Source organism: Limulus polyphemus, unplaced genomic scaffold (assembly GCF_000517525.1).
Source record: "Limulus polyphemus unplaced genomic scaffold, Limulus_polyphemus-2.1.2 Scaffold328, whole genome shotgun sequence".
Classification (NCBI taxonomy): domain Eukaryota; kingdom Metazoa; phylum Arthropoda; class Merostomata; order Xiphosura; family Limulidae; genus Limulus; species Limulus polyphemus.
The window spans coordinates 517,463-540,300 of record NW_013665938.1 but is presented as its reverse complement, the minus strand read 5'-3'; the positions used below and the strand labels follow the sequence as shown (position 1 = coordinate 540,300).

Here is a 22,838-nt window from a genome sequence, read left to right as displayed (position 1 = left end):
AATTTAAGATGATTGATTAACTTAAAACTTTTTACGTCACTGGAGACGGGTACTTTTGCTTGTAACAAATAAACAGGAAAACGCCCTTATAACGCCCTCACGGCTGAAAGGGTGAGCAGGTTTGGTGGGACAGGGATTGAATCAACGACCTTCAGATTGCGAGTCAAGTGCTCTAACCATTTGGACATGCCGGGCCTCAGCAAAATAGAACAGAATGACACAAACGGATCGATCACAAACTAAATAAAGTCAAAAATTTACAAGAGTGTGTGTTATTAATAGGCAACATTTTTTCAACAACATTGTTAATTAATTACACATATGTTTTGGGGAGGGAGAAGTGTAGAATAACCCGGTGCTCCTTTTTTCAACATTAAATTTAATATTGTTAGTGTACATTTTATGTTTCATACTTATTCCACCATAACACTTCTTTTACGTCTTGTATACTATCTAGGCATTATGCAAATTTTATTAAGTGGTGCTGCCACTAAACGTACCCCCCCCCCGTCCTCCACCATAACTGTCCGCTCCATTGCACAGGAAATACTATGTATAACTATAAAAAGAAACAAACATAACAGCCTTTGTTTAAGCAATAGCCATTATGCAAATAAAAAAAATAGAATTTTCCACGTGCGTGACATTTAATGTGTGATTACTATTGAAACACTGTTAAACGGTTTCTGCTAACAAGACAATAAAATAATAATAATTGCTTGAATGCCGTCTGACGAATATTCGAAAGCTTGGAATTATATAACCTCCGAATACAACCCCATAAAATTATATTTTATTATGATTGACATATAGAGCTTCCAAAATAAAACGAGTTCAAACATCAACAACTTCCAGTTTTCAGATATTCTATATTTTTAGTGCTTAGCCCACGGGACAGGAAAATAATGTCGTCACAATCATGCCAGAGCCTGGGTAGGAAATCGTGTGTGTAGAACATTTGAGGTGTATCCATTTCAAGCATGACAATGAATTAAATGTTTTTAACTGTCACATCATCTTCTGAATTTATCTAAACTTAATTTTTTTATTCCCATAATTAATCTTACTACACTTCCAAATTACATCAAATAACGACAGAAATCAAAAATTCACCTCTGTTACCTTATTATTTATCTTTTAAGCTCCATCATACGTAACCAGTGGCATAGCGGTATGTCTGCAGATTTACAACGCTAAAATCCGGGTTTCGATACCCGGGGTGGGCAGAGCACAGATAGCCCATTGTGTAGCTTTGTGCTTAAATACAAACAAACAGTTTTCCCAATACACCCAGGGAGGTTACACTCATACACGCGTTTTTTTGTTTCCGCTTCATTGAAGTACAATAGGCAGGTTCTTCAACACAGTTCGTGAGATGTAGGAGTCATCCTTCACCTACATACTTGCACCCAAATTTGCTAAAGTAAGACTAAAACCTATCCAGAACACCCACTCTATCATGTGTTTTTCATTTGCGTGCATATTTTGCTTAACTTCATTTTCTTACATTTTAACCGTCTAAGTTTTGAACATATTGTTCTAAGCTATTTAGGCACCAAATTGTTTGTGGGTCCATTGGTTACAGGACCACTAACAAAATACGAGTCACACAAAAATCATCAATACTGCAATTAATTAATCCCAATAATTACTACTGGAGCTCACTACGTGATCTCACCCATTTTTTTAATCACTTCTTTACATTGAATGTTGAAATAGATGAAAACACGAATTTATGCAACATGTTACAAAATGTGGTCAACACCGATGGAGGGTACGGTGCTAACAGTTTATTTATTTTCTAGATCCAACAATACTCGTAAAGACAAGTTTTTAAAAGAACAACTAGCGTCATCCATATTTATGTAAGATGCAGGTGGAAGCAGCATTTAGTTAAATGAATGCCTGGAAACATCTAGTTTAGTTACAGCTATAACAAAATCATTTAACGAAGAGTTCTCTAAACGTTACAGACACTAATTACTAATAATGGTGTGGTAAATGAGGAAAATAATATATTTTACTCATTCGTTCTAAATATAAGTGGCAGGCGTGAGGTCTTCAACGAGGAATACCCTAGCTGTTTTCAGATATTCACGCAAAGCTTCACAGTAACTATTTGCGACTTTGTTGTCCCTAATTTTGATCTAATAGGTTTAGTTTGTTATGAATTTCGCGCAAAGCTACAAGAGGGCTATCTGCGCTAGCTGTCACTAATTTAGCAGTGAAAGGCTCTTGGGCTACTGTTTTACCAACGAATAGTGGGATTGACCGTAAATTATAACGCCTCCACGGTTGAAAAGGCGACCATGTTTGACCTGATAGACTAGAGGTAGGGTATGTCCTGCTAGTCAACAGTACCATAGCAGTATTTGACCGTCTCCCTTAAAATCATTCAGGTCACCAAAATGCGGAGCACGATTTTTGTTTTTGCAATAACGGGACGCGAACGCTGAACCTGCAGATCTACAGACCGGCACGTAATCACAGGGCTACGACAGGTCAAAATCTTATGGTACAAATAAAGACATACAGATAAACGTTTATGAAAAAAAATCATAAAAGTTACGGTATAAAAATAGTAGCAAACCTTTTAGAATCAAAGATGATAAAAATGTACAAATTGAAATTAAAAATGACTTTAAATTATTGAAAAGATTATAAATTTAAAGAAACTAGCTGATCGTGATAATGCTATGAGCTTGTCAAAAACCAATGGCTTCTACTTCTGAATCTCTATAATTCCATAAAATGTAGAAATCGCAACTGCCAATAATTTAATTATATGTTACTCTAAAAATAAAAAAGATAAAAACACACCATTCAATGCATAATTGAGTAAATACAAAATACATACGACACAAGTACCGTTTCAAAAACACAAGAGATGAATTTCTGCTTAATTATACTTAAAATTACAACACAATAAATACAATCATCGATGCTAACAATGTATGCGTGACTGTTGTTGACGATGTGATACGCTAGTATGAATGCAGAATTAATCGTGTTTACGTATTAACACTGTTAGTATATACAAACACAATAAATACAATCATCGATGCTAACAATGTATGCGTGACTGTTGTTGACGATGTGAGACGTTAGTATGAATGCAGAATTGATCGTGTTTACGTATTAACACTGTTAGTATATACAAACACAATAAATACAATCATCGATGCTAACAATGTATGCGTGACTGTTGTTGACGATGTGAGACGCTAGTATGAATACAGAATTAATCGTGTTTACGTATTAACACTGTTAGTATATACAAACACAATAAATACAATCATCGATGCTAACAATGTATGCGTGACTGTTGTTGACGATGTGATACGCTAGTATGAATGCAGAATTAATCGTGTTTACGTATTAACACTGTTAGTATCTACAAACACGCAACCATTAAAACATGTGCTACTTTAGTATTTAAATTAGTTTGTGGTTGTTGACTTTGACCTCACCGTATCAAATAGTGATCTTTATGTTCTGGTTACTTACTCAACACAGTTCGTAAGTAGTCAGATAGCGGATAAAAAAAAAACGAAAACAAAACAATTTAAAAACTGACACAAAGGACTACCTCTGAACCCACAGACCATTAGGGACCTTTAAATAGCCTATTATCAAGCAGCTTAAAGTAGTCAACAGTGGGTATCTCCTCAAAGATATTCTAGTTATTAATTACTTTTGATTTCCAGTCACTTTGCGAGCCTTTTCACAACCAATTGTTATACGCTCTCAATGTTAACCAGGTTGAATAAAACTCATGACCCATCTATGTACTATCAATTAACGAGTGATGTTTCTCATTGTAGTCACTGCCGTTCCTATTTTTAGGTTTAACCGTAAGCTCTAGGGAAAACCTACTTCCATAATGTACTCATCCCACTGAATGACCTACTAACATCAGATACCTTTAATCTTATCGCCTTTGTACTCCCACGAAGGAAACATAACATCGTGCTCTTTCCAACAGAAAATTTTAGAACGCTTTGGAATTCCCACGACATACACCGTCATAACCATCCATCAAAATATACATACCTGCAGGTATCTTATGGTGGCCGACCAATTAAAACTGTTATCACCAATACTTCCATGCCCAGGTTGTGAAGGTCCAATGGCGGTAAACCTTTACAAGATCGTAAAAAAACACGATGGACAGCGAAAGTAACAAAGATACGTGATCGAGGACGTCAGCTCACACAAAGCTGGTTACTTCTTACAAATAATTGTCCACACCAAGGACGAAAAAGCGTTTGTGGTTCTAACTACATACATGTAAGCCTAAAGGCAAGGAATACACGAAGTTTAGGTCAGTGTAAACAGTGGAAGTGAAATTTTTGCTTCTATACTATACATAGGGAATTTTATTCGTGTACATGTAAGTCAGAAAATGTTATAGGACAGAGGCTGGGGTATCAACTTCTTATAGTTGCTAAGGGTTCTTTTATGACTGGAACTTCAGTCAATCACATCATAGCAGTGAAAGCGTCGTTTGTCAACAAAAAAAAAATGGTAAGTTAATGAAAGCGATAACATCTTTGATTTTCCACAGTAAATAACTGTCTTACAAATAGAGACTAAAAACCTTATATAATATTTACCATTTTTTTCTAAAGTAAATGAAAAAATTAAACTTCCAAAACAAACAAACAAGGTTTAAAACGCTAGTTGAGAGTGTAAATATACTGGGATCCTAATAAATAATATATAAAAAGACAAAGTTGTAACAACTGTATAATTTCCGCTGAATCCCTTATAATATTTACCATTTTTTTTTCTAAAGTAAATAAAAAAATTAAACTTCCAAAACAAACAAACAACGGTTTAAAACGCTAGTAGAGAGTGTAAATATACTGGGATCCTAATAAATAATATATAAAAAGACAAAGTTGTAACAACTGTATAATTTCCGCTGAATCCCTGCAAAAGTATTTTTCTCAACAACCAGAACTTGGTTAAAAACAATAATACATCAACCTGTTTCATGCCCATACAGATACCTGCTGTTCCGGATATTGCAATTGTTCGTGGTTTCTAAGTAGAAAAGTTACCGAATCATGTGAAAAATATTGCACTTGGCATGCAACATAAGAAAAGTTCAGAATACCGAAAATCACATACAGTGTAGTAACCCCCCCCCCAAATAAAACTAACTAATTTACACTGAAGATATCACCATGTTTAACCGTTCTTTAAAAATGCAGTTTACCATAGTAACTAGAGTGAAGAATGTCAACATAATAAATCTTCCAGTGATTCCTTAAAAGCAACTTCTGGCAAGATCTCTTACAATGTATAATACATTAGTAAATAGGATATCCAACCTGAACGGCACATTATTTGTACAGTTAGGCTAGATACCCTATGATTCAGGTATAACCGTCCCTAATTTTGATCTACTAACTAGAGGGAAAGTGCTAAACAGCAGTACCCGCCGCTATAAGGACTTTGTCGGGCTCTCTGGAACCCAATATCGGGATTGACTATCACTCTTATAACACGACTACAGCTGAAAGTGTGGAGTGTGTTAAACGGCATCACTTCTCGAGCACTTTGATCCGTAGCCTAATATATTAACCACTAGGCCACGCCCAGCCCACATTAAATTTGAAAAGCATCAACTTTAAGTAAATATACATTTTTATTAATCTAAACTGGACCTATGGAAAAAAAAAAGGTTGGTTATGCCTAAAGAAATGTCCTTAACTGAGATACATTTGATTATTAAAACCCTTGGGTAGATAAGTTCGAAGGGTAATGATAATGTTTGTTCACCATACTTACGTATTTGTTTACAAAAATATTGAATGATCTATCATCCATACATTTCATAAATCCTTGAAATAACAATAAACTTTGGAAATGTTTGAAAACTATGCCAGTAACTTCGTCTTAGCAATGCAGAAATCGAATCCCGAATTTTAGCGTCGTGAAAACTCCAATTTTACTGCTGGGTCATCATGGATTGAGTGGCTATTTGTATTTCTTAGTTGGCTAATGATGAGTGTGTGTTTCTTTCTATGTGTAGATTAAAGATGTGAGTGTACAAGTCAAACACAACTGAGAAACTTATTATTCAAAAACGTATAATTCATTACAATAATTCCAGGCCGTTTTCTACTTTGCTACAAAAAAGAATTTTTCTTTACCATTTTTTTTGCATTTTTATTTGTATTTCTCAGAGAGCTTCAAAGCCCATGTACACAATACGCACAATTCCTAATTTCTTATTGCACAGTTTTGTACTATTTTCAACTTTTTACGTAACAAAAATAAAAGAACAAATTAATTTGAGGCTTCATAGTATGTAGTCTACGATATGGAGACATGTTTTCAGTAACAAAATAGAAAACACCAAGAGTTTGTGAATAAATTGTACTATCCTTTGAAATTTGATCATTTGTATTTGATGCACACCCACGCCTTTAGCGAACAAGCTAGTCAACAAAAAGACAGACATACACTCTCACCATCAGCCAACCAGTGGACAAAAAATTTAAGAACCTAAATACGATAAAAAGTTCACACGTGTATAAAAAATTATTTTCATCAAATATGATTTTTATTATTTACCAGGTTTCCTTGATTATGATTTTGGCTTTGTTTCTTGGAAGTCTACCTAGAGAGGGCACCACCAAAAAGCTCAACTCGCAAGAAACGCAAAATGACCAGTTACTGATACAGCAGTTTGCAGCTGGAAAGAATAAAGAAGTACAAAAAATTGGAGCTTCGTTATTTTATACAAATACTGGACCCAATAGTTTTGAGTATCGTGCAATGTTTAGTCACGGACCAAAGTTTTCTAACATACAAGGAAACAATCCGCTTTTTACAGATCTTCCCCAGCTCTCTAGGTTTACAAGAACTTTTGAGTCCTTGCCATATATCGCTAAATACAGCGAAAGTCCACGTTATAATATAAACACGTTAATACCTGGATTAAAAAACAACGTCAGAGATAAAGGTACTGGTTTACTATTTGGAACAAGACTACCTAAAGGAGGAAGTCTGCCAAAAAATACTTACCACAGAAACCTCCCACCACAGAATCCAGAGTTCACCGAGCCATGGTTGATAAACCCAACCTTTCCACTCCCACCATTTTATGACATACCAAAATTTAACTCGCCAAATGTTCAGCTACCAACACCACAGGATCCATTTTACATCAGAACTCAGTTTAACCCTAACAGTTCGCCTAGAATCTCAAAAAATATTGACTTACAAAACAAAATTTCTATGCTACCTCCAGAAAATCCATTCCAGATACACGATAGAAAAGGAATCGCCAAAAGTGGTAGAGAATATCCTAAAATCTTCACATTCACAGAAGAACGAGTCAATATTGTTGACTTTGAACTAAAGAAGAAAGCAGGAAAAATTCCCAACCTGATAAAAGGAGATTACCTGGATAGGGAACAGGTTCCTCGAGAGAAGTTTTTTATCTTGCATGGTGGTACGTACAGCGAACATATTCCTTTATCCTACTCTAAATTATTATACAAGTCTGGTATGTTTATACCTTCATCTTACAATGAATTTTCTTCAGAAGGTAACCATAACATTAATGGATTTTCATTTTATTATAAAAACTAATAAGTAGGCAATTTATATTACATGATGCAACTAGAAAAGAAAATGTTAAGGTATTGTGATTTGATAGTGTTTAGTGTAAAATAGTTTAGTTTTTGTTACACTGACATTTGTGAAGAACGTAAATACAGTAGACACAATTAATGTTGGTGAAATATAATATATATATATGTCTTAACTCATGCGAAGACTTACACATGCCAACCTAAATGTTATAGTTCATAATGCAATCACCCCTTCAAATGCTTTCTGAAAAGGTAATGTGGTATTTTGTTAAAATCTCAAATAAATAAATAAAATGTGTAACTGAAAAGTGACAAAATGAAGAAAATGTAGTTCTATTAAACAGCTTATGTTACTATACTGAAGATGAAAAAAACAGTGCATTAAATTTACTTTAACACTTGTTTGTAAGCTTGGGTTGAAATTGAGTTAACTGAGTTTAACAGAACATTTTCATATCACATTGAAATGAACTGAGAATTATTATTACAATAATGTCAGTACAAAAAATAAAATAAAAATATTTTTTTCCTTCTACAGTTGCATGAATTAATGTCTAGCAGTTCAATGGTATTCAGAGTTTGCACTGACATTTGACAATGTTCTCACGAATGATATGTTGTTTTTTTTATCCTTGTCATGCAGTAAATTAAGTGACAAAAATAATTAAGATTTCTGAAATAAAAAATATGATGGTCATCTCGATAAGCAATTATTGAAACTAAATGGTTCATAAAAATTGAGTAGGTACCAATGACTTCATAAAATGTTCAATAAAATAATTTAAGAAGAATGATAAGTTAGGCCTAAAAACCAGTGAAAACTTAAATTTTATGCAATATATTCACTTACATGATATAAATAGTTTACATGAAAAATGCTGTTGTTTTCAATGTTTCTGTAATAGCTAATTCAGAAATTAATAGTTATGCTTTGGTAAAATTAGACTCTCTTTAAACTGATGAAACAAATGGTCATAACATTATGTCTATCTAAATTTACACATTAAAGTAACAATAATTTTGTCTCTTATATTACCCAACAGGAAACAATTAAAATGAACTCTTTAGGCTTAGTAAAATTAGTGCTATGCTGTTTTTACTTATTTTTCAAAGCCCTCAAGAACTTATTTTTGAGTGTACAAATTTTGAAAAACATTTTTTTACCAAGCAAGTTCTCACTTACAAAAGGTAATAAAACACTAAGATTTTATAAAAACAACAACTGTAGTTTAATGTGATGTTTTATCACATTTCTTTCATATACAGTAATACTATTCATAGCATTCATGTATGGTAGAAAAGTCATAAAAGAGAAACAGTTAAGTATGGTATCATTATTAATATTTATATTATCTTTAATATAATAACATCTACCTACAGAACAGATATTAATTTGTAAATTTATAGCATAAAGAATGGCATGAAAATGTAAAGATCTATTTAGGTTATATATCTAATTATCCTGAAAAAAATTAGTATTTGATAAATACACCCATTTAATGTCATATATCAATTTTTTCAAGTGTCTATATTTAAGAATTAATTCGCACAAACATTTTATTCAAATTCCATTACCCAGTATAAAAAAAAATGTTATCAATACAAGAATGCTTCTTTGCTAATTTTAGGTATTTCCTATTACGGAAAACTAACATTCTATAACAAGACCAATAAAATTTAATTTTGTTGTATCAACTGAAACACTGCACATGTAAAACATTTCTTTATTTACCTTATTAACCACCCACCCCCAAAAGAAATACTATGCAAAATGGTTCTGCATATCTTCAGAGCAAATATCAAATGATATTCTTGATTTTGAAAAACATGGATAAAGGTATCTTGTATTTTAATTTTCTACCCAGGAATTAAGAACTAAATATGAGAATTCTGGATTATATATTTTTAGTACTGAAAACATTAAATTTTAGTCAAATTCAAGATTTATAATTTACAAACACTTGGATTCATGCCACAAATACTTATTTACTTAATTTAAGAAAAACATAAATTACATTTGTGTATGTCTTTGTAGGCATAAATATTCAATGTTTCCAAAGTGCAGGTTGTAATGACATGTTAAGTGTTTTCAAAGTGGATTCCAACTTTTTAAAAGTGAGGTCCAGCACTTAATTATATTATTTATCTACAGCCTCATTATAAACCCAAAAGAAACTTACACACACAAAAGTGAATGAGCAAGCCTAAATAAAAAAATATGGTATTTGCAATTAATATACAATCTGTTAAAATAAATCGACGTACTTGCTCACCATTAGAGAGAAACTGCCCGTGTTTGAGATTACACAGCTTATCCTTATGCTAGTTGCAATATATAACAGAAATTTTAGTTACATAATATTTGTTTATTGAAATAGTTTATGCATTTCTGATATAAATATATTGATATTTTGCTGACCAGGAAATCTTGTAGTAGACCATTAAGCTAAATGTTTAAAATTTGCTTTTTAAATATTCTGTATTAATTCAAATAAAAACATTAAATACGCATCAACAGCCTTTTACTATTTGGTGACTTAAGCATTGTGTTCTAACCTAAGCCTTGGATATAGATAATGGCAACTAAGTTGATATACATTACTTAGCCTTTAAAAGTTTCAAAATTGATGTCTGTACATAAACAAAGAGAGATTTAACTTTGTCTTTCTTAAAATTCATAAACTGCAGAGCAACTATAAGAATCAGAAGAACATACAATTGTTTGCCATTTTATCCTTCTAGAAAACTGATTAAACACTGTATTTTCAATACGAACTGCCATGTAATTTCCCAGTTACGAAAAAACAACTTTAGTATTCAGTAAATTTTGTGTGTATTATAGATAACCCAATTTTATTGTAATGCATAACTGAGCTTGCAAAGGTATCGAACAATACATATACATACTACCATTCATTTATATTATACTAAAGCTTTACAAACAGTAGTTCAAGTTGTCAGTGACTATATGATAAATGTAAACAATCTAGAAAGATACACTACAACAACCATACCTGTATTAATCTGCTGAGAAGATTCACCATCACTCAGTGGTTTATCATGTAGCCTGAGGTAAACCTGAAGAAGATGTGATTGAATCAATGGAAATTCATTTGAATTTTTTCTTAACGTTTTTACAGATATAATTAATAAAATTCCCAGTAAGAAATTAAAAGATGGTTTTCCCCATAATTAAGGAAATTCATATAAATTTAGTATAATTTAACTAGGTAAAATAAAACTTTGGTAAGATTTATTCTTAAAAATTCCAAAAATACAAGACAGAATGAAATGATTCTTTGATTTTCTTCTTCCTCCAAATAATATAGCAAATTTATTATATCCAACTATAAAAATAGGTAACATTATGAATCTTGTACACCACTTCCTGAAAATACAGATGACTAAAGAAAAATTCCTGTAAAAACTGTTACAAACTAAGCCTGTATTGTCAGTAGTTGCAATATAATGCAAATACATATTTTCCATTTACTTTGTACATGTAAAAAGAAAACAAGTCATCACATAAAAACGATATACTCGTTACACAAAAAAATCACATCATCAGTGTTATCTCTTCTAATACTCCTTAATCTTGAAACATATTTTAAGGAAAATAATTTCATGTAAAAAATGCACAAAGAGTTATCAATTATATTCCAGATTTAATTTTTCATATAAATTAACCAATAACAATGCATGGTTTAATACTTATGAACTTATCATAGAACCAATAGGACTTTACTCAACCCCCTCATTTACAAGCCACTAACCAAAAAGATTACTATAATGATACCAGCCAAAAATTAGATGATGTTAAGTAATCTGAAATATTTGAATTTTTAAAAGTTGATGGTACTTTTAGAAAGTGGTCCACCGCTGCATCATAAATAAAAAGCATAGTAACAGGAAAAGTATGAGACAGGAGTGCATTTTTCTGATTTCCGGAAATTCTCTTTTAATATAATATAATATAATATATATATATATATATATATAGTTTCTCTTTCTAAGTTTTAACCCAACTAGAAAATTGGTGCAAGGCGTGTCACAATTCTTTTCAATTAACTCATTAAATAATCATAGTTTACAATTATAGTACTTCAAGCAAAGCAGAGTTAAGTGGTGTTATGAATCTAGGTGTTACTACATCTTTAATTTTTGAATAGTTCTTTATATTATATATTTATAAATTTTTTGAATGGGCCTAAATAGAATTTTTGGACATTTATATCTTCACAGCTTAATGTTTCAAATTTGCAAATCTGAAGTTTTTCTTTTAAAATGGCATTTTTTGTCAAGTACATCATTTGAACAATAGCCAAATGCAAGTATCAGTAATTAATCACCTGATTGTGAAAATTTTTCACATACAATGCAAAAACGGAATATGTAAACCATGTGCAATATATAAATGAAAAAGAAATATAAATTTGTGACTATATAAGATATTAGTAGCCTTTGTTAATCCATAAATTCTGTCCGTGAAAATATGCAAACATTTTTTTAAAATGATATTTATAATTGCACTAAAAGAGGCTTAATAAAAAGTTTAGTACTTTAATTTTAGTTGAGATTTTTCTTTTGCTTCAAGTATAGACCAACCTTAATTGCCACCTTGGCAGCTCTGAAGTAGAAAGGATGAGATCTGAGAATGTCTTCCAACCTTAGTAGTCCAACATAAGCTCTGAGAGTCATCTTTCTCATACAATAAGTATGGAAATCAAACTGGTCCTCAATTATTTCGGAAAAATGCTGTTTAAAAAATAATGAGAAGAAAATACATTTTAATAACAATTATATTTAAGGCTATAAAAACTGCAACAGAAATTAATTTCAATAACTCCAATTGTTACTTTTAGTGATGTATTAATAGAATCACTTCCAAATGGAGCACAACAAAAAGGCAATGAATGAGTCATCTTCAGCCATGTATTCAGACAACCTCAAAACAGCAGACTCTGCTGCTATGGCATAAAGCAGTAGTTACATTTTTTGTTTAGACTTACAAGTAATAGATCTATGTCAGTGTGCACATTTATGAGAACACCTCAACAAATGTGATTTTTAGAGAGTTACAAAATAATCATTGATTTGCTACAGAAGTTAACTCACTAACAAATCATGCACAGATAAAATTTCAAGAATGCTACAAAAATGTGAACATGTTGAAGAATAACAGCAAAAAACCCTTACTGCATGAAGGGTATAGCTTTTTTGCAAAAGAACATATATCCAGCTGTTTGAAAAAGTGGTACAAACTGCTTTGAACCAATAAGTCTGTTTTTGAACTGTTTGGTGGTAACTGGTATATATATATATGTATGTATATGTGTGTTCACTGAATAGTTACTGAGAGGTTGTGGAAAGTGTGTTTAGTGCCAAAAGTCAAGCATGCAGGAGGCTCTGTGATGATTTGATGCGTAATATCTGTGAGTGATGTTGGCCATCTTCAAAAAAAACTGATGGAATTGTGGATCTGTGTATTCATTTATTATTCTGTATCCTCTATAATTATGCCATCGGTAATGTTTCTTGCAGTTTTATTTCCATTTTTCAGCAAGTTTTTCTCTGTTCCCTATCTTGTTTGGTATTACAGGACTGTGGTTTCTTGATATCTATTCAATGAGTTCTTCACAGTACTTTGTGAACAGGGCTTTCACAATTTTTCTTAAAACTCCAACTGCCATCACATTAAGAATTAACCCTGACTATCAAATGAAATTAATTATGTTTTGGCATCTTAACTGTAAGGTTTAACATTTACCATGGCCCACACGCTCAAGGCTGGCTGAAATCAAAGTTTAGCCTATAACAATGTAGCCCTAATAGTCCAGTTATTTTTTTTTAAGCTCCCCACTTTCTCTCCAGTAATGAATTGACCTAACCTTTCCTGCCACGTATCATAGCTGTACAATCAGTTTGTTTGTTTTTAATTTTGTACAAAGCTACACGAGAGATATGCATGCTAGCCATCTCTACTTTGACAGTAAAAGACTCGAAGGAAAGCAGCTAGTTATCACCACCCACCGCCAACTCTTGGGTTATTCTTTTACCAATGAAGTTTTGAAGTTTTAAAAAATGTATTGCACATTTTTACTTGTGACTGTATCACTTTTAAACTTATACATTAATGAAATATGTACCATGTTGAATTTATTGATAAAGTGAGAAAAATGTTAATTTGTCTATTTTGACACTTTTCCAAAAATTCACATTTTGGTGGTAGACATAGTAGATTTTTTTTGTCATTTCAAACAAATCATCTGATGTCAGTCTAGTACATGCTTTGTCACTGTAAGATAAGTACAAGTGTAAGAAGCTAAAAATAAGGATGACAGTGAATGCAGTGGTTCAGCTACAATCAGAAATTACGAAAAGTAGGTCATTCTTACTAGATTTTATAATAATTACATACAGCAGTTTGTAAATTTATTAAAACACCCCATTGCTCCTATAGTTTTTGATTTGTTGTGCCTGGGAAATATAATCATTGTAAATGAAAACCAGCGATTGGCCAGCATTTACTTGTGAACCCGACTTCTGCTGACAACTACATGGATAGCAGGTTTAAAATTATTGCAAATGGCCTGTCAACCTTTCATCTCTATATTTTGGAAGCCACCTTTATTAAAACACATAAACCTGTTCTTTGCCACACATAAGCTGTTGCCTGTAACACACAAAGATGCGAAACCTACCACACAGAAAAGTATGGTTATTTATGAATTCTCGTGCCACTGCGAATATCGGTATGTAGGTCGCACTTCACAAAGGCTGCAGGATAGAATTAAACAACATGTACCCACATCCATAAGAAATAAGAGTGTAAAAAAAAGAATTTACCATGTCGCTCCTGTAAAACTTTCAAGATCTACAAATCTACATGTGCCGATGTTTTCGTTTATCAATGTTATATTTTAAGATCTGTGCAAGAACTCAGCTAACAGATGTTTCCACATATAAATACTATCTTCAGGTTTTGTACACCAAAAAAACTTTTCAAGTATATCCAATAATTATTCAATTTTATTTTATAGTTGTGATAAATGGCTTTAAGTTGAAATATCTATATTTGTCTTCAATTAAGTTTCTCTATTCAACAGTTGCCACGAGTAATAATCAATTGAACCAATTTGCCCCTGAAGAAGAAAGGTCCACCTTTCAAAAGCACTCGGGTTATAGGTTTTTTATTCATTTCTATCAAGACTTCTTGAACCTATGTATTTTTCTAACATCATCAACCAATTGAACCAATCATCCTTAATAATGTGGTAACAATTTTACAAAAATATCTTTTTAGACACATTTATGTGGCTTGAAGACAGAGGGGAAATTTTGGTATTTCAACTCTACTAAATTGATTTTAGCAACAACAGTGCATGTGTTACAAGTGCAACTAAATCACTGCTCAAAGAACTAGACTCACTTGTCACACCCAACTGCATTTTCCAATTTAAAAATAAACAAGCTAACTCCCCTTCTCCCATCAAACAAACACATTGCTAACTACTTTGCTTCATATTCTTAGCTAATTCCTTTGTCTAATCCAACAAATACATGGAAAAATGTCATTTTTGAAAACTGACAGCACTCTAGACTTACACAAATGGATTAATCTGAATTTGAAAACATGTCTACATAGCCACAATCAATCAAAATTTAATTTTTTTGGGCTTACAGAATTGTCTGAATTATGCAAAAGTAAAACAGCTATGTTTGTTGTGGAATTATACTAATCATCACACATTACACATTTACAAAGAATACCAACTTGCTTCACATGATATTAACTTTTTAAAATACTTTTATATTTATAAAATGATAAAACTTCAGTAGCTATATTTTAAAAAGCATTTTTTTTTCCAACTGTTTTACTGACTGGTTGAAACCTCCGTGGTCCACATACCAGTGGTTTACAACCACTGCACTACATCATTAACAAAAAAGTGCAGACAATACTACTGTGCAAAATACAATACTTATGTAGTTAAAAGATCTACTTTACCCTATCAATTTCATGACACTTTTTTAAGGCATCTCCCCACTTCCCTAACCTCTGATATGCTAGAGCACATTCTGTTTGAAACCACATGCATTGCATTTCATTCAGATTCTCCATAGCAGATACACCTTCCTGCAAGAAAACAATTAAAATATTTAATCCAAGCAACTGATTTAAAATGTACAAAATTTACCAGCATGCCATTTCAATTGCAAAAAGTTAGTGAAAAATACAAACATACATATATAAAAAGCTTATATCAGAGTAAACAAGCTTGATATTCAAGTGTGGTCAGTTGTCCTAAACAATCGTTGCATTCATCATTTTGGGAAAGTAAAACCCACTGGTGTCTCCTAATTTTGTTGAGTATAAAAGAGGAAAAAAACCAGTTGTTATAGGTCAATTCAGATTTACACATTAAATAAATGTTTTTGGAATGGTCTATCGAATTAACTGGTAATAAGTGCTTAATTTTTTCACATGCAAACAAGTACTTTTTATCTCTCTCTTTATATGTAACTATGCCAATAATTATGTTTGAAATTGAAACAGATTGTACAAGTGCCAAAAAAAGGGGGTCTTTGCAGAATGATTTGTCTATGGTAAAACTATGGTTTTACTTTAGTCTTTCATATTTTACTGTGTTTGTTAAAATTGATCCCATTATTGTTGTTTTGTACACAAGATTTAATTTTGTATGGAAAGAAAATAAAGCCATAAAACAACTTCTCATTCTGACAATTACAGAGAAGCACAAATATTGTTGCAACTATTGTATGCATATGAAATAAGTACTTTTACCAGTTACTTACTGAGACATATCTTTAAAGCACTAACATTTAATTTAAAAGCTTGATAGAAATATGCTACCATCATTTTAAATGACATAAGCGCTTATTTGCATACAAGATTTCAGAATTTTTAAGACAAATATGTTATGAATGTACATATAGAAAATTCTTTCTCTACAAGAAAATACTGCTAACTATCAAGTTTGATTCTTTGCTGCTCCACTATTCATTAATTTTTCTATCTTGAAAAATATAAACTGGTACTTGAAGAGTTCAGAAATGTAAAATGACTGTGGTTAGATACTGGAAACAGAATTCCAAAAAGGCAACATTCAAAACAATTAAGTATTCAAGCAGTTTAGTGATTTATCCAATAATGATTCATCAACTACATAGAGAACTATGATAAGCCAAACTATGCTTTCTATGATCTGACAAAGAGCACTAGCTCGAAATGTCATCCTTCTTTGAATAAAAATATAAAAACTTGGAAATTGTTCAATTGTTTAAAGAAATGAAGGTTGATTGAGAAATACATCAACTTTACATTGAATGAGACTTAAGTTGCAATGTGCACAGAGAAGAACTTACCCTAGTAAATTTTGAACACATTTTTTCAGCTTCCTTAACCATATTGGCTCTTAACATATACTTGGCACACTTGGAGTTGATGTATCTGTCTGCAGTATCATAAGACTGGGCTTCATCCAAACACTTAACTGCTTTGTCAATATCTCCTGCATGCTGTGATGCAGAAAAAGTAACTTTTAAAAACAGGGTTTGATTCAGGTACTTTTCATAAAAAATATATTTTCAAAACTAACAGAAATACTTCCAGTATTCAATTCTGCCATATCTTATGCAACTGTTTTAATGAAAACTATATTTGACAGTATCTACTTAGGTTGTGCCGAAAACAAAATGGAATGTTAAAAGTTCAAATAGAATAACATCAACTGTATAAATATCATTTCCATTTTCATTACAAGAACTCCTAAAAGTTCAAAATTTCTTTATATGGTTAAGCTAAAAATTAAAAACATTTATCACTATCAAAATAAATAAGAGCATGCTTATATTTGTAAATGTTATGACAATTTACAATTGTAATTTAGTTTTGGGAAGTGTTTACTTCAATAAGAAATGACAAACCTTTGTCATTATAAATGAGGAGAAACAGGAGCCCATGAAATAGATTATTCAACTGCTTTTATAATCACAATTGGAAGGTTTGAAATTTCGCAGATAGTCTAACCTTTTTATTAGTCTGTTGTGCTTATACAATAAATACTATTAATATCACTGCTTATGTATCCTGGTCAAAATGTGAGAGTCTGAGCATATTAAACAGCTGCACTCATGTAGCTTAACCCTCTCTCCATGGACATCTTTTAATGTACGTCTTGAGGTTTTTAGTGTATTACATTCAAAATTTAATTAAACTACTTTTTTCATTCATGTTATACCAATTAGTGTAGCATAAAATTGTAGCCTATAATCCATATTTTAATAGTATACAAGTTTCAAGTTTTAATCTTATAAAGCAATATTAAAAAAAATCCAGCATTTCCTTTAGTGTGAGAAATGTGACATTTTTCTCTAGGCACCCCTCTTCTCTAATTTATTTACTACCCCTCAAAGAAGTACAAAATATTATGTATATTACTCATTATACTGTTATCATCACTCAGGCAAAGCATAATTTTTATAGACTTCAATCTTGTTTAGTTATAGAGCCATCAATTAGAAAACCAGACCCCCCTTGCCACATCTACCTGTCACATCCTCTCTTTCAGGATTTGTCAATAGTTCTTTCCAATGTTTAATACTATATTATTTATAACCAATAGAAAGCCAAGGTTTTCATCTATGAAATGACATATTATATTTTGGTGTTTTCTGTACAGAGAATTGACAATTTCTCTTTTAGTCCAAGCTTCATTCCCATGGGAAACACATCGACTAGCTTGGATGAATTTGTCACATAGTTAAAAAGCCAGAAAATTTGTAATAGTTATGGTACATTGTCTGCTTTTTGAATATTATTATTCTATGTTCTTTGGTGCATTATTTAATTAAATAAAAATTATTTAGTGCAGTAATACCATTAGTATAGAAAAAGTAGACTAAAGTGTCATCGATAGAGAGAGAAGGCACAGGCAAGTACTTTATTTCTTATTTTTCATGTGTATTATTTATTTATTATTATAAAAGTAACTAAAATGAAATATTTTTAGGTTTGTTAAGGTCATATTATGAAAATATAAATAACAATAAAAAAAAAATTTCATGAGGCATGCACATGAGCAGTTTGTGGGTAATGTAATTTGATAATGTAACATGAGCTGAATTTACTCCAAGTGATTACAACTTATAATTGCATGAACAGTAGTTAGACACAGTTTAAAGGGCAATAAAATTTAAGTATAAATATATGTATGCTGTTATGAGTTTAAAGGATAAGAGGATAAAAAATGTAGTTTCATGTTACAATTTGAAGTCATTCTGGAAAGAATAAAAGAATAACTTAAATTTATTTCAATTTTTTTTTAGTGGTTGCAAGGTCGTTTAGATTTACCAACATTACATAAAAATGTTTGAAATGTATTTAGGAGGTTTTAGAGATTACGTAAGTGAAAATTAAGATTTTTGAGATGAAGAAAAGTATTTTTAATCTTAACATGAAAATCACTTTGCACCCTGACTACTCAAAAAAAAAAAAAAAAGACTCAATATATTGATGGACAAATCTTTAGTAAAAATACTTCATTAAAAAAAATCTGATTTTTTGTATATAAAAGACTTGTATATGTTTATTGAAAGTTAATAATATCAAAAATATAACATGTAAAAAGTGGTCACATGGTCGATCAATTCGACTGAGCCCATGTTGAGAGAGTTAAGGCCTATTTTAAGTGTATGTTAAGAAACATATCATAAATCATAAAACTGTATATCCACATGTTCCTTTGAAAATACTTATTTGACAACAAAATTTAAATGAGCATACCTTATATACTCTAGCTTTAGATACAAATAATTCTATGAGAGTTGGTGTGTGCTCTATGGCCGTATTGACATATTCTAAGGCTTTGTCTGTGTGTCCCAAGTAATCAAAATGTTGAGCCAAAAAGTAGTAGGTCCACAGGAGAGCAGTAGCAGGCTCCTTTTCAATACAGTTATCTGTAAGAATATTGAAACATTCAGTTATTTAATTTGGTTAGCATTAGATGAATACTATGAACTGTGAAAAAGTGAATACAAAACAATTTCATATTATTGTTAAAGATACTTAATTTCACCCATTACTTTAGAAAAATCGTTTATCTAATCCATCCAGACATCTACTGCTACTAATACCAACAAACCATTATAACAGAATGTCCCACTTTATTTATTCAAGCAATACTGTGATTGCATAATCTGCCACTCAGCATTACATTTTACATACTTTTTTCTAGTAGCTAGTAGTAGTAATAATCATATAAAAAGAACTTAAGCCTATTATGTAGTTACAAACCTACTTAAAACTCATAAAATGAACTAGATTGTATAACAATCAAGAAAACAGACCCCAAGTTATTTAATATTATATTTCATCAAAATAAAAAAGTTCAAATCCTTATCAGCCAAAATATTCACAAACACTTCACTCTCATGCCTAAAAAACATCATTACTAAAACATATGGTGAAATTTCTTGAAACAAAGTGTAAGATATAAGGAATACATAATATGTCTCCCATACAAACTGTGTAAGTTCTCATGGGAATAAATACTGAAGAAAATTGGGAAGGAGGTCAACTTTCTTTATGATTAGATCTATTACTTAAAACTTCATTACAAAGTTTGGTAAAACTGCATTAAACAATGTACATGGAGTTTACTACACAACATGGTTCCACAAAAGTTGAAAAGCATTAAGTTCAAACATAAATAATTTGAATTTTCCTTCCTCAAGGAATGAACACGACCAGACTAATATTTAAGGATATTCCTATAAAGTTTTGATGATAATATGTGAAAGCTCCTGGAAAAGCTGGTGTTATAAAATAGTTATGTGGTGTTTAAGTTGTTGTTGTAAGATGTCTTGAAACAAACAGTTTCTGACCACTTTTGGGGATATGCACATGATTAAATTATACTCAAAACTGCACAACATTTCACCCTTGTTTGAGAGGAACACTCAAATAATACACTGAAGAAACTTAAATACTTTTCTCCCTAAACTAAAGGAAACTAAATACAATATAAAAGATAACCTGCAAGGGTTTACATTGAACATTAAATGTTAAAATAGTAAAATCAGTTATGTAATGACTTACCATCTTCTGAAAAGACCTCCTTCTGCTTCAGCATATTTGCATATCCAAGGACCAACTCTTCAATAATTTTTACCTAATCACAAACCAGTTTTGTAATTTTTGAACAAAATATACTTAAAATATATGCACTCACACACACATATATATATGGTTCATACAGACTTGAGAAAAAAAAACTTCCAGGACTTTTTCCATAATACTCGAATTTCCTATTATGCAAGATTAAACATGCACTTTCTTTGTTCAAACATACCCACCTGGATAAATTACTACAGTTTACAATCGTGTAAGGCAAAAGATTCACAATAGTATACATGAAATATAGACAATTCTGATACTGATAACTAACTTTTTTGTTTATTTTTTAATAAGTTAATTATTTCAAGAGGGATTTTTTTTTTTGCTAAAATTGAAATTTGAGGACTGAAGACTAAAAACAGACATTTTTCAAAATTTTTAGTGTTGAAATTATGCAGCTTGTTTTCCATAACTTTTCAGAATTTTAAGAGCCTGTAAAAATCCTTTTCACATCTATCTTTACTAAATATGTAGAGAAAAACAGCCAAAACTTTCCACATTATGGGTTTCCTGGACTACTTTAGCAAATATCGCTAAAAGTTAAGAAACATTTCAAATATAATTCCACAAAAGCAAAAAAGAAAACACTCAATATAAAGTAACAATGTTTTTTCACACAAGATTTCACATTTTTTTTATTAAAACTTCATGATACACAAAAGTAAAATTTGTGCAATAGCTATTTTCAATATCCAGAACACTAAATATTATAATGCTAGGTTAATTTCTGATTACTTATACTTTGATGTCAGTACTTAATTAAATAACAGTTATAAGATTTTATTCTAAATAGGAAATGAACTTATAATACCTCTACAAAATGTAATATACTTTTGGGTAGCCTTACTTATTCTGTATTGTTATACTAAAACTCTTTTGTAAGATTTTCATAAAAGTAGGTTTTATACTGAATACTCATTTTATTACTCAAGTCTCTCAAACATTATTGTTGGAAAGAGTATCCCTCCTTTTTTCTGGTCATATTTCATAATAGACTGAAATGACACTCAAGGATTAGTCTTGAGTGCTTGACCTGTACAGTGTAATAACCTTGAAGGTTTGGATTTTGTTTTAAGAGTTGTATTGGTCATCCCCCTTCAGGATTAGTGAAGAATGATTGAACAAGTAATTAAACTAATTTCTCACATTTTCAAGAATGGGTGACAAGGACTACAAATGGAAACAACATATTCACAATTAATGCAGTATCTTGTAGTAGAGAAAAAGACACATCTGTAATGTTGTTTTCAAACATATGATTTGAAATCAGTAATTAATTAGTTAAGAGAAATAAGAAAAAAAAATCTGTGAAGTTTAGCATGACTTTTGTAATAAATATTAAGCCTATTGGTTCCATTGCTTCCATCAGTTTTTGGGATTTAATGATGTAACATTAAATTTTTTGTACTAAAAAAATATATAGCATTTTGGATAGACTTTTACTGTCATCCTGGTCCACTGAAACTGACAAATTATAGTAATGAAAGCATGGTTTCCTAGGAAGTGACTCATGGCAAAGAAAAATACAGATTTGAAAAGAGATTTTTTACACACACCTGATTCCAAATCTAATAAAGATGTGACAAAAAGTCATCTAGTCAGGTTAGGTTACCACAAAAAACATTTTACTCTGTATATAATCAGTAACTAATAATCCAGTAATTGCCATAATGATAAGAGAAAAAAACTTAGGTTAGTAGAAATATTCAGGACCAAATTAAAAAAAAATAAACAGAAACTGTCTTAACATAACTAATATATTTTAAGGTTTCATAGTTTTATGTCACTATTAAAGTAGCAAGTTGCTTCTTACCTTCTCTAGGTCTGTGTATAATGGCCTCAAGTCAACAAACAAAGGAGGTATCCCTTTGTGTATGGCTCTCCGCATGTAGTCATCTACTAACTTTCTGAACACTTCACCTAAAAAATAACTAGCAATTATATAAAAACTGCATTTGACAAATATAACTGAAGTGAAAACATAATGCAAAAATTAAATAATTTTTATTTCTGTTACCAAAAACCAC

General features: G+C 31.1%; 1 protein-coding gene and 1 long non-coding RNA gene across 2 annotated transcripts in view; one reads left to right on the top strand and one right to left on the bottom strand.

The window, feature by feature from the left end:
- The window catches only part of LOC106457423 (N-alpha-acetyltransferase 15, NatA auxiliary subunit-like), a 77,165-nt gene that overhangs the window by 20,112 nt on the left and 34,215 nt on the right, over window positions 1-22,838 (bottom strand). Inside the window, exons 10-16 of the mRNA XM_013916837.2 lie at window positions 22,625-22,779; window positions 20,734-20,806; window positions 19,420-19,592; window positions 17,001-17,153; window positions 15,622-15,750; window positions 12,219-12,368; window positions 10,628-10,691 (exon numbers count right to left, since the gene is read on the bottom strand). Of these exons, the coding sequence (XP_013772291.1) occupies window positions 10,628-10,691; window positions 12,219-12,368; window positions 15,622-15,750; window positions 17,001-17,153; window positions 19,420-19,592; window positions 20,734-20,806; window positions 22,625-22,779 (897 nt within the window). The remainder of the gene's footprint in view (window positions 1-10,627; window positions 10,692-12,218; window positions 12,369-15,621; window positions 15,751-17,000; window positions 17,154-19,419; window positions 19,593-20,733; window positions 20,807-22,624; window positions 22,780-22,838) is intronic.
- Window positions 8,498-22,838, top strand: part of LOC111085316 — a 17,295-nt gene continuing 2,954 nt past the window's right edge. The window contains exons 1-2 of the long non-coding RNA XR_002610160.1: window positions 8,498-8,511; window positions 13,446-13,449. This is a non-coding gene — a long non-coding RNA (uncharacterized LOC111085316). The remainder of the gene's footprint in view (window positions 8,512-13,445; window positions 13,450-22,838) is intronic.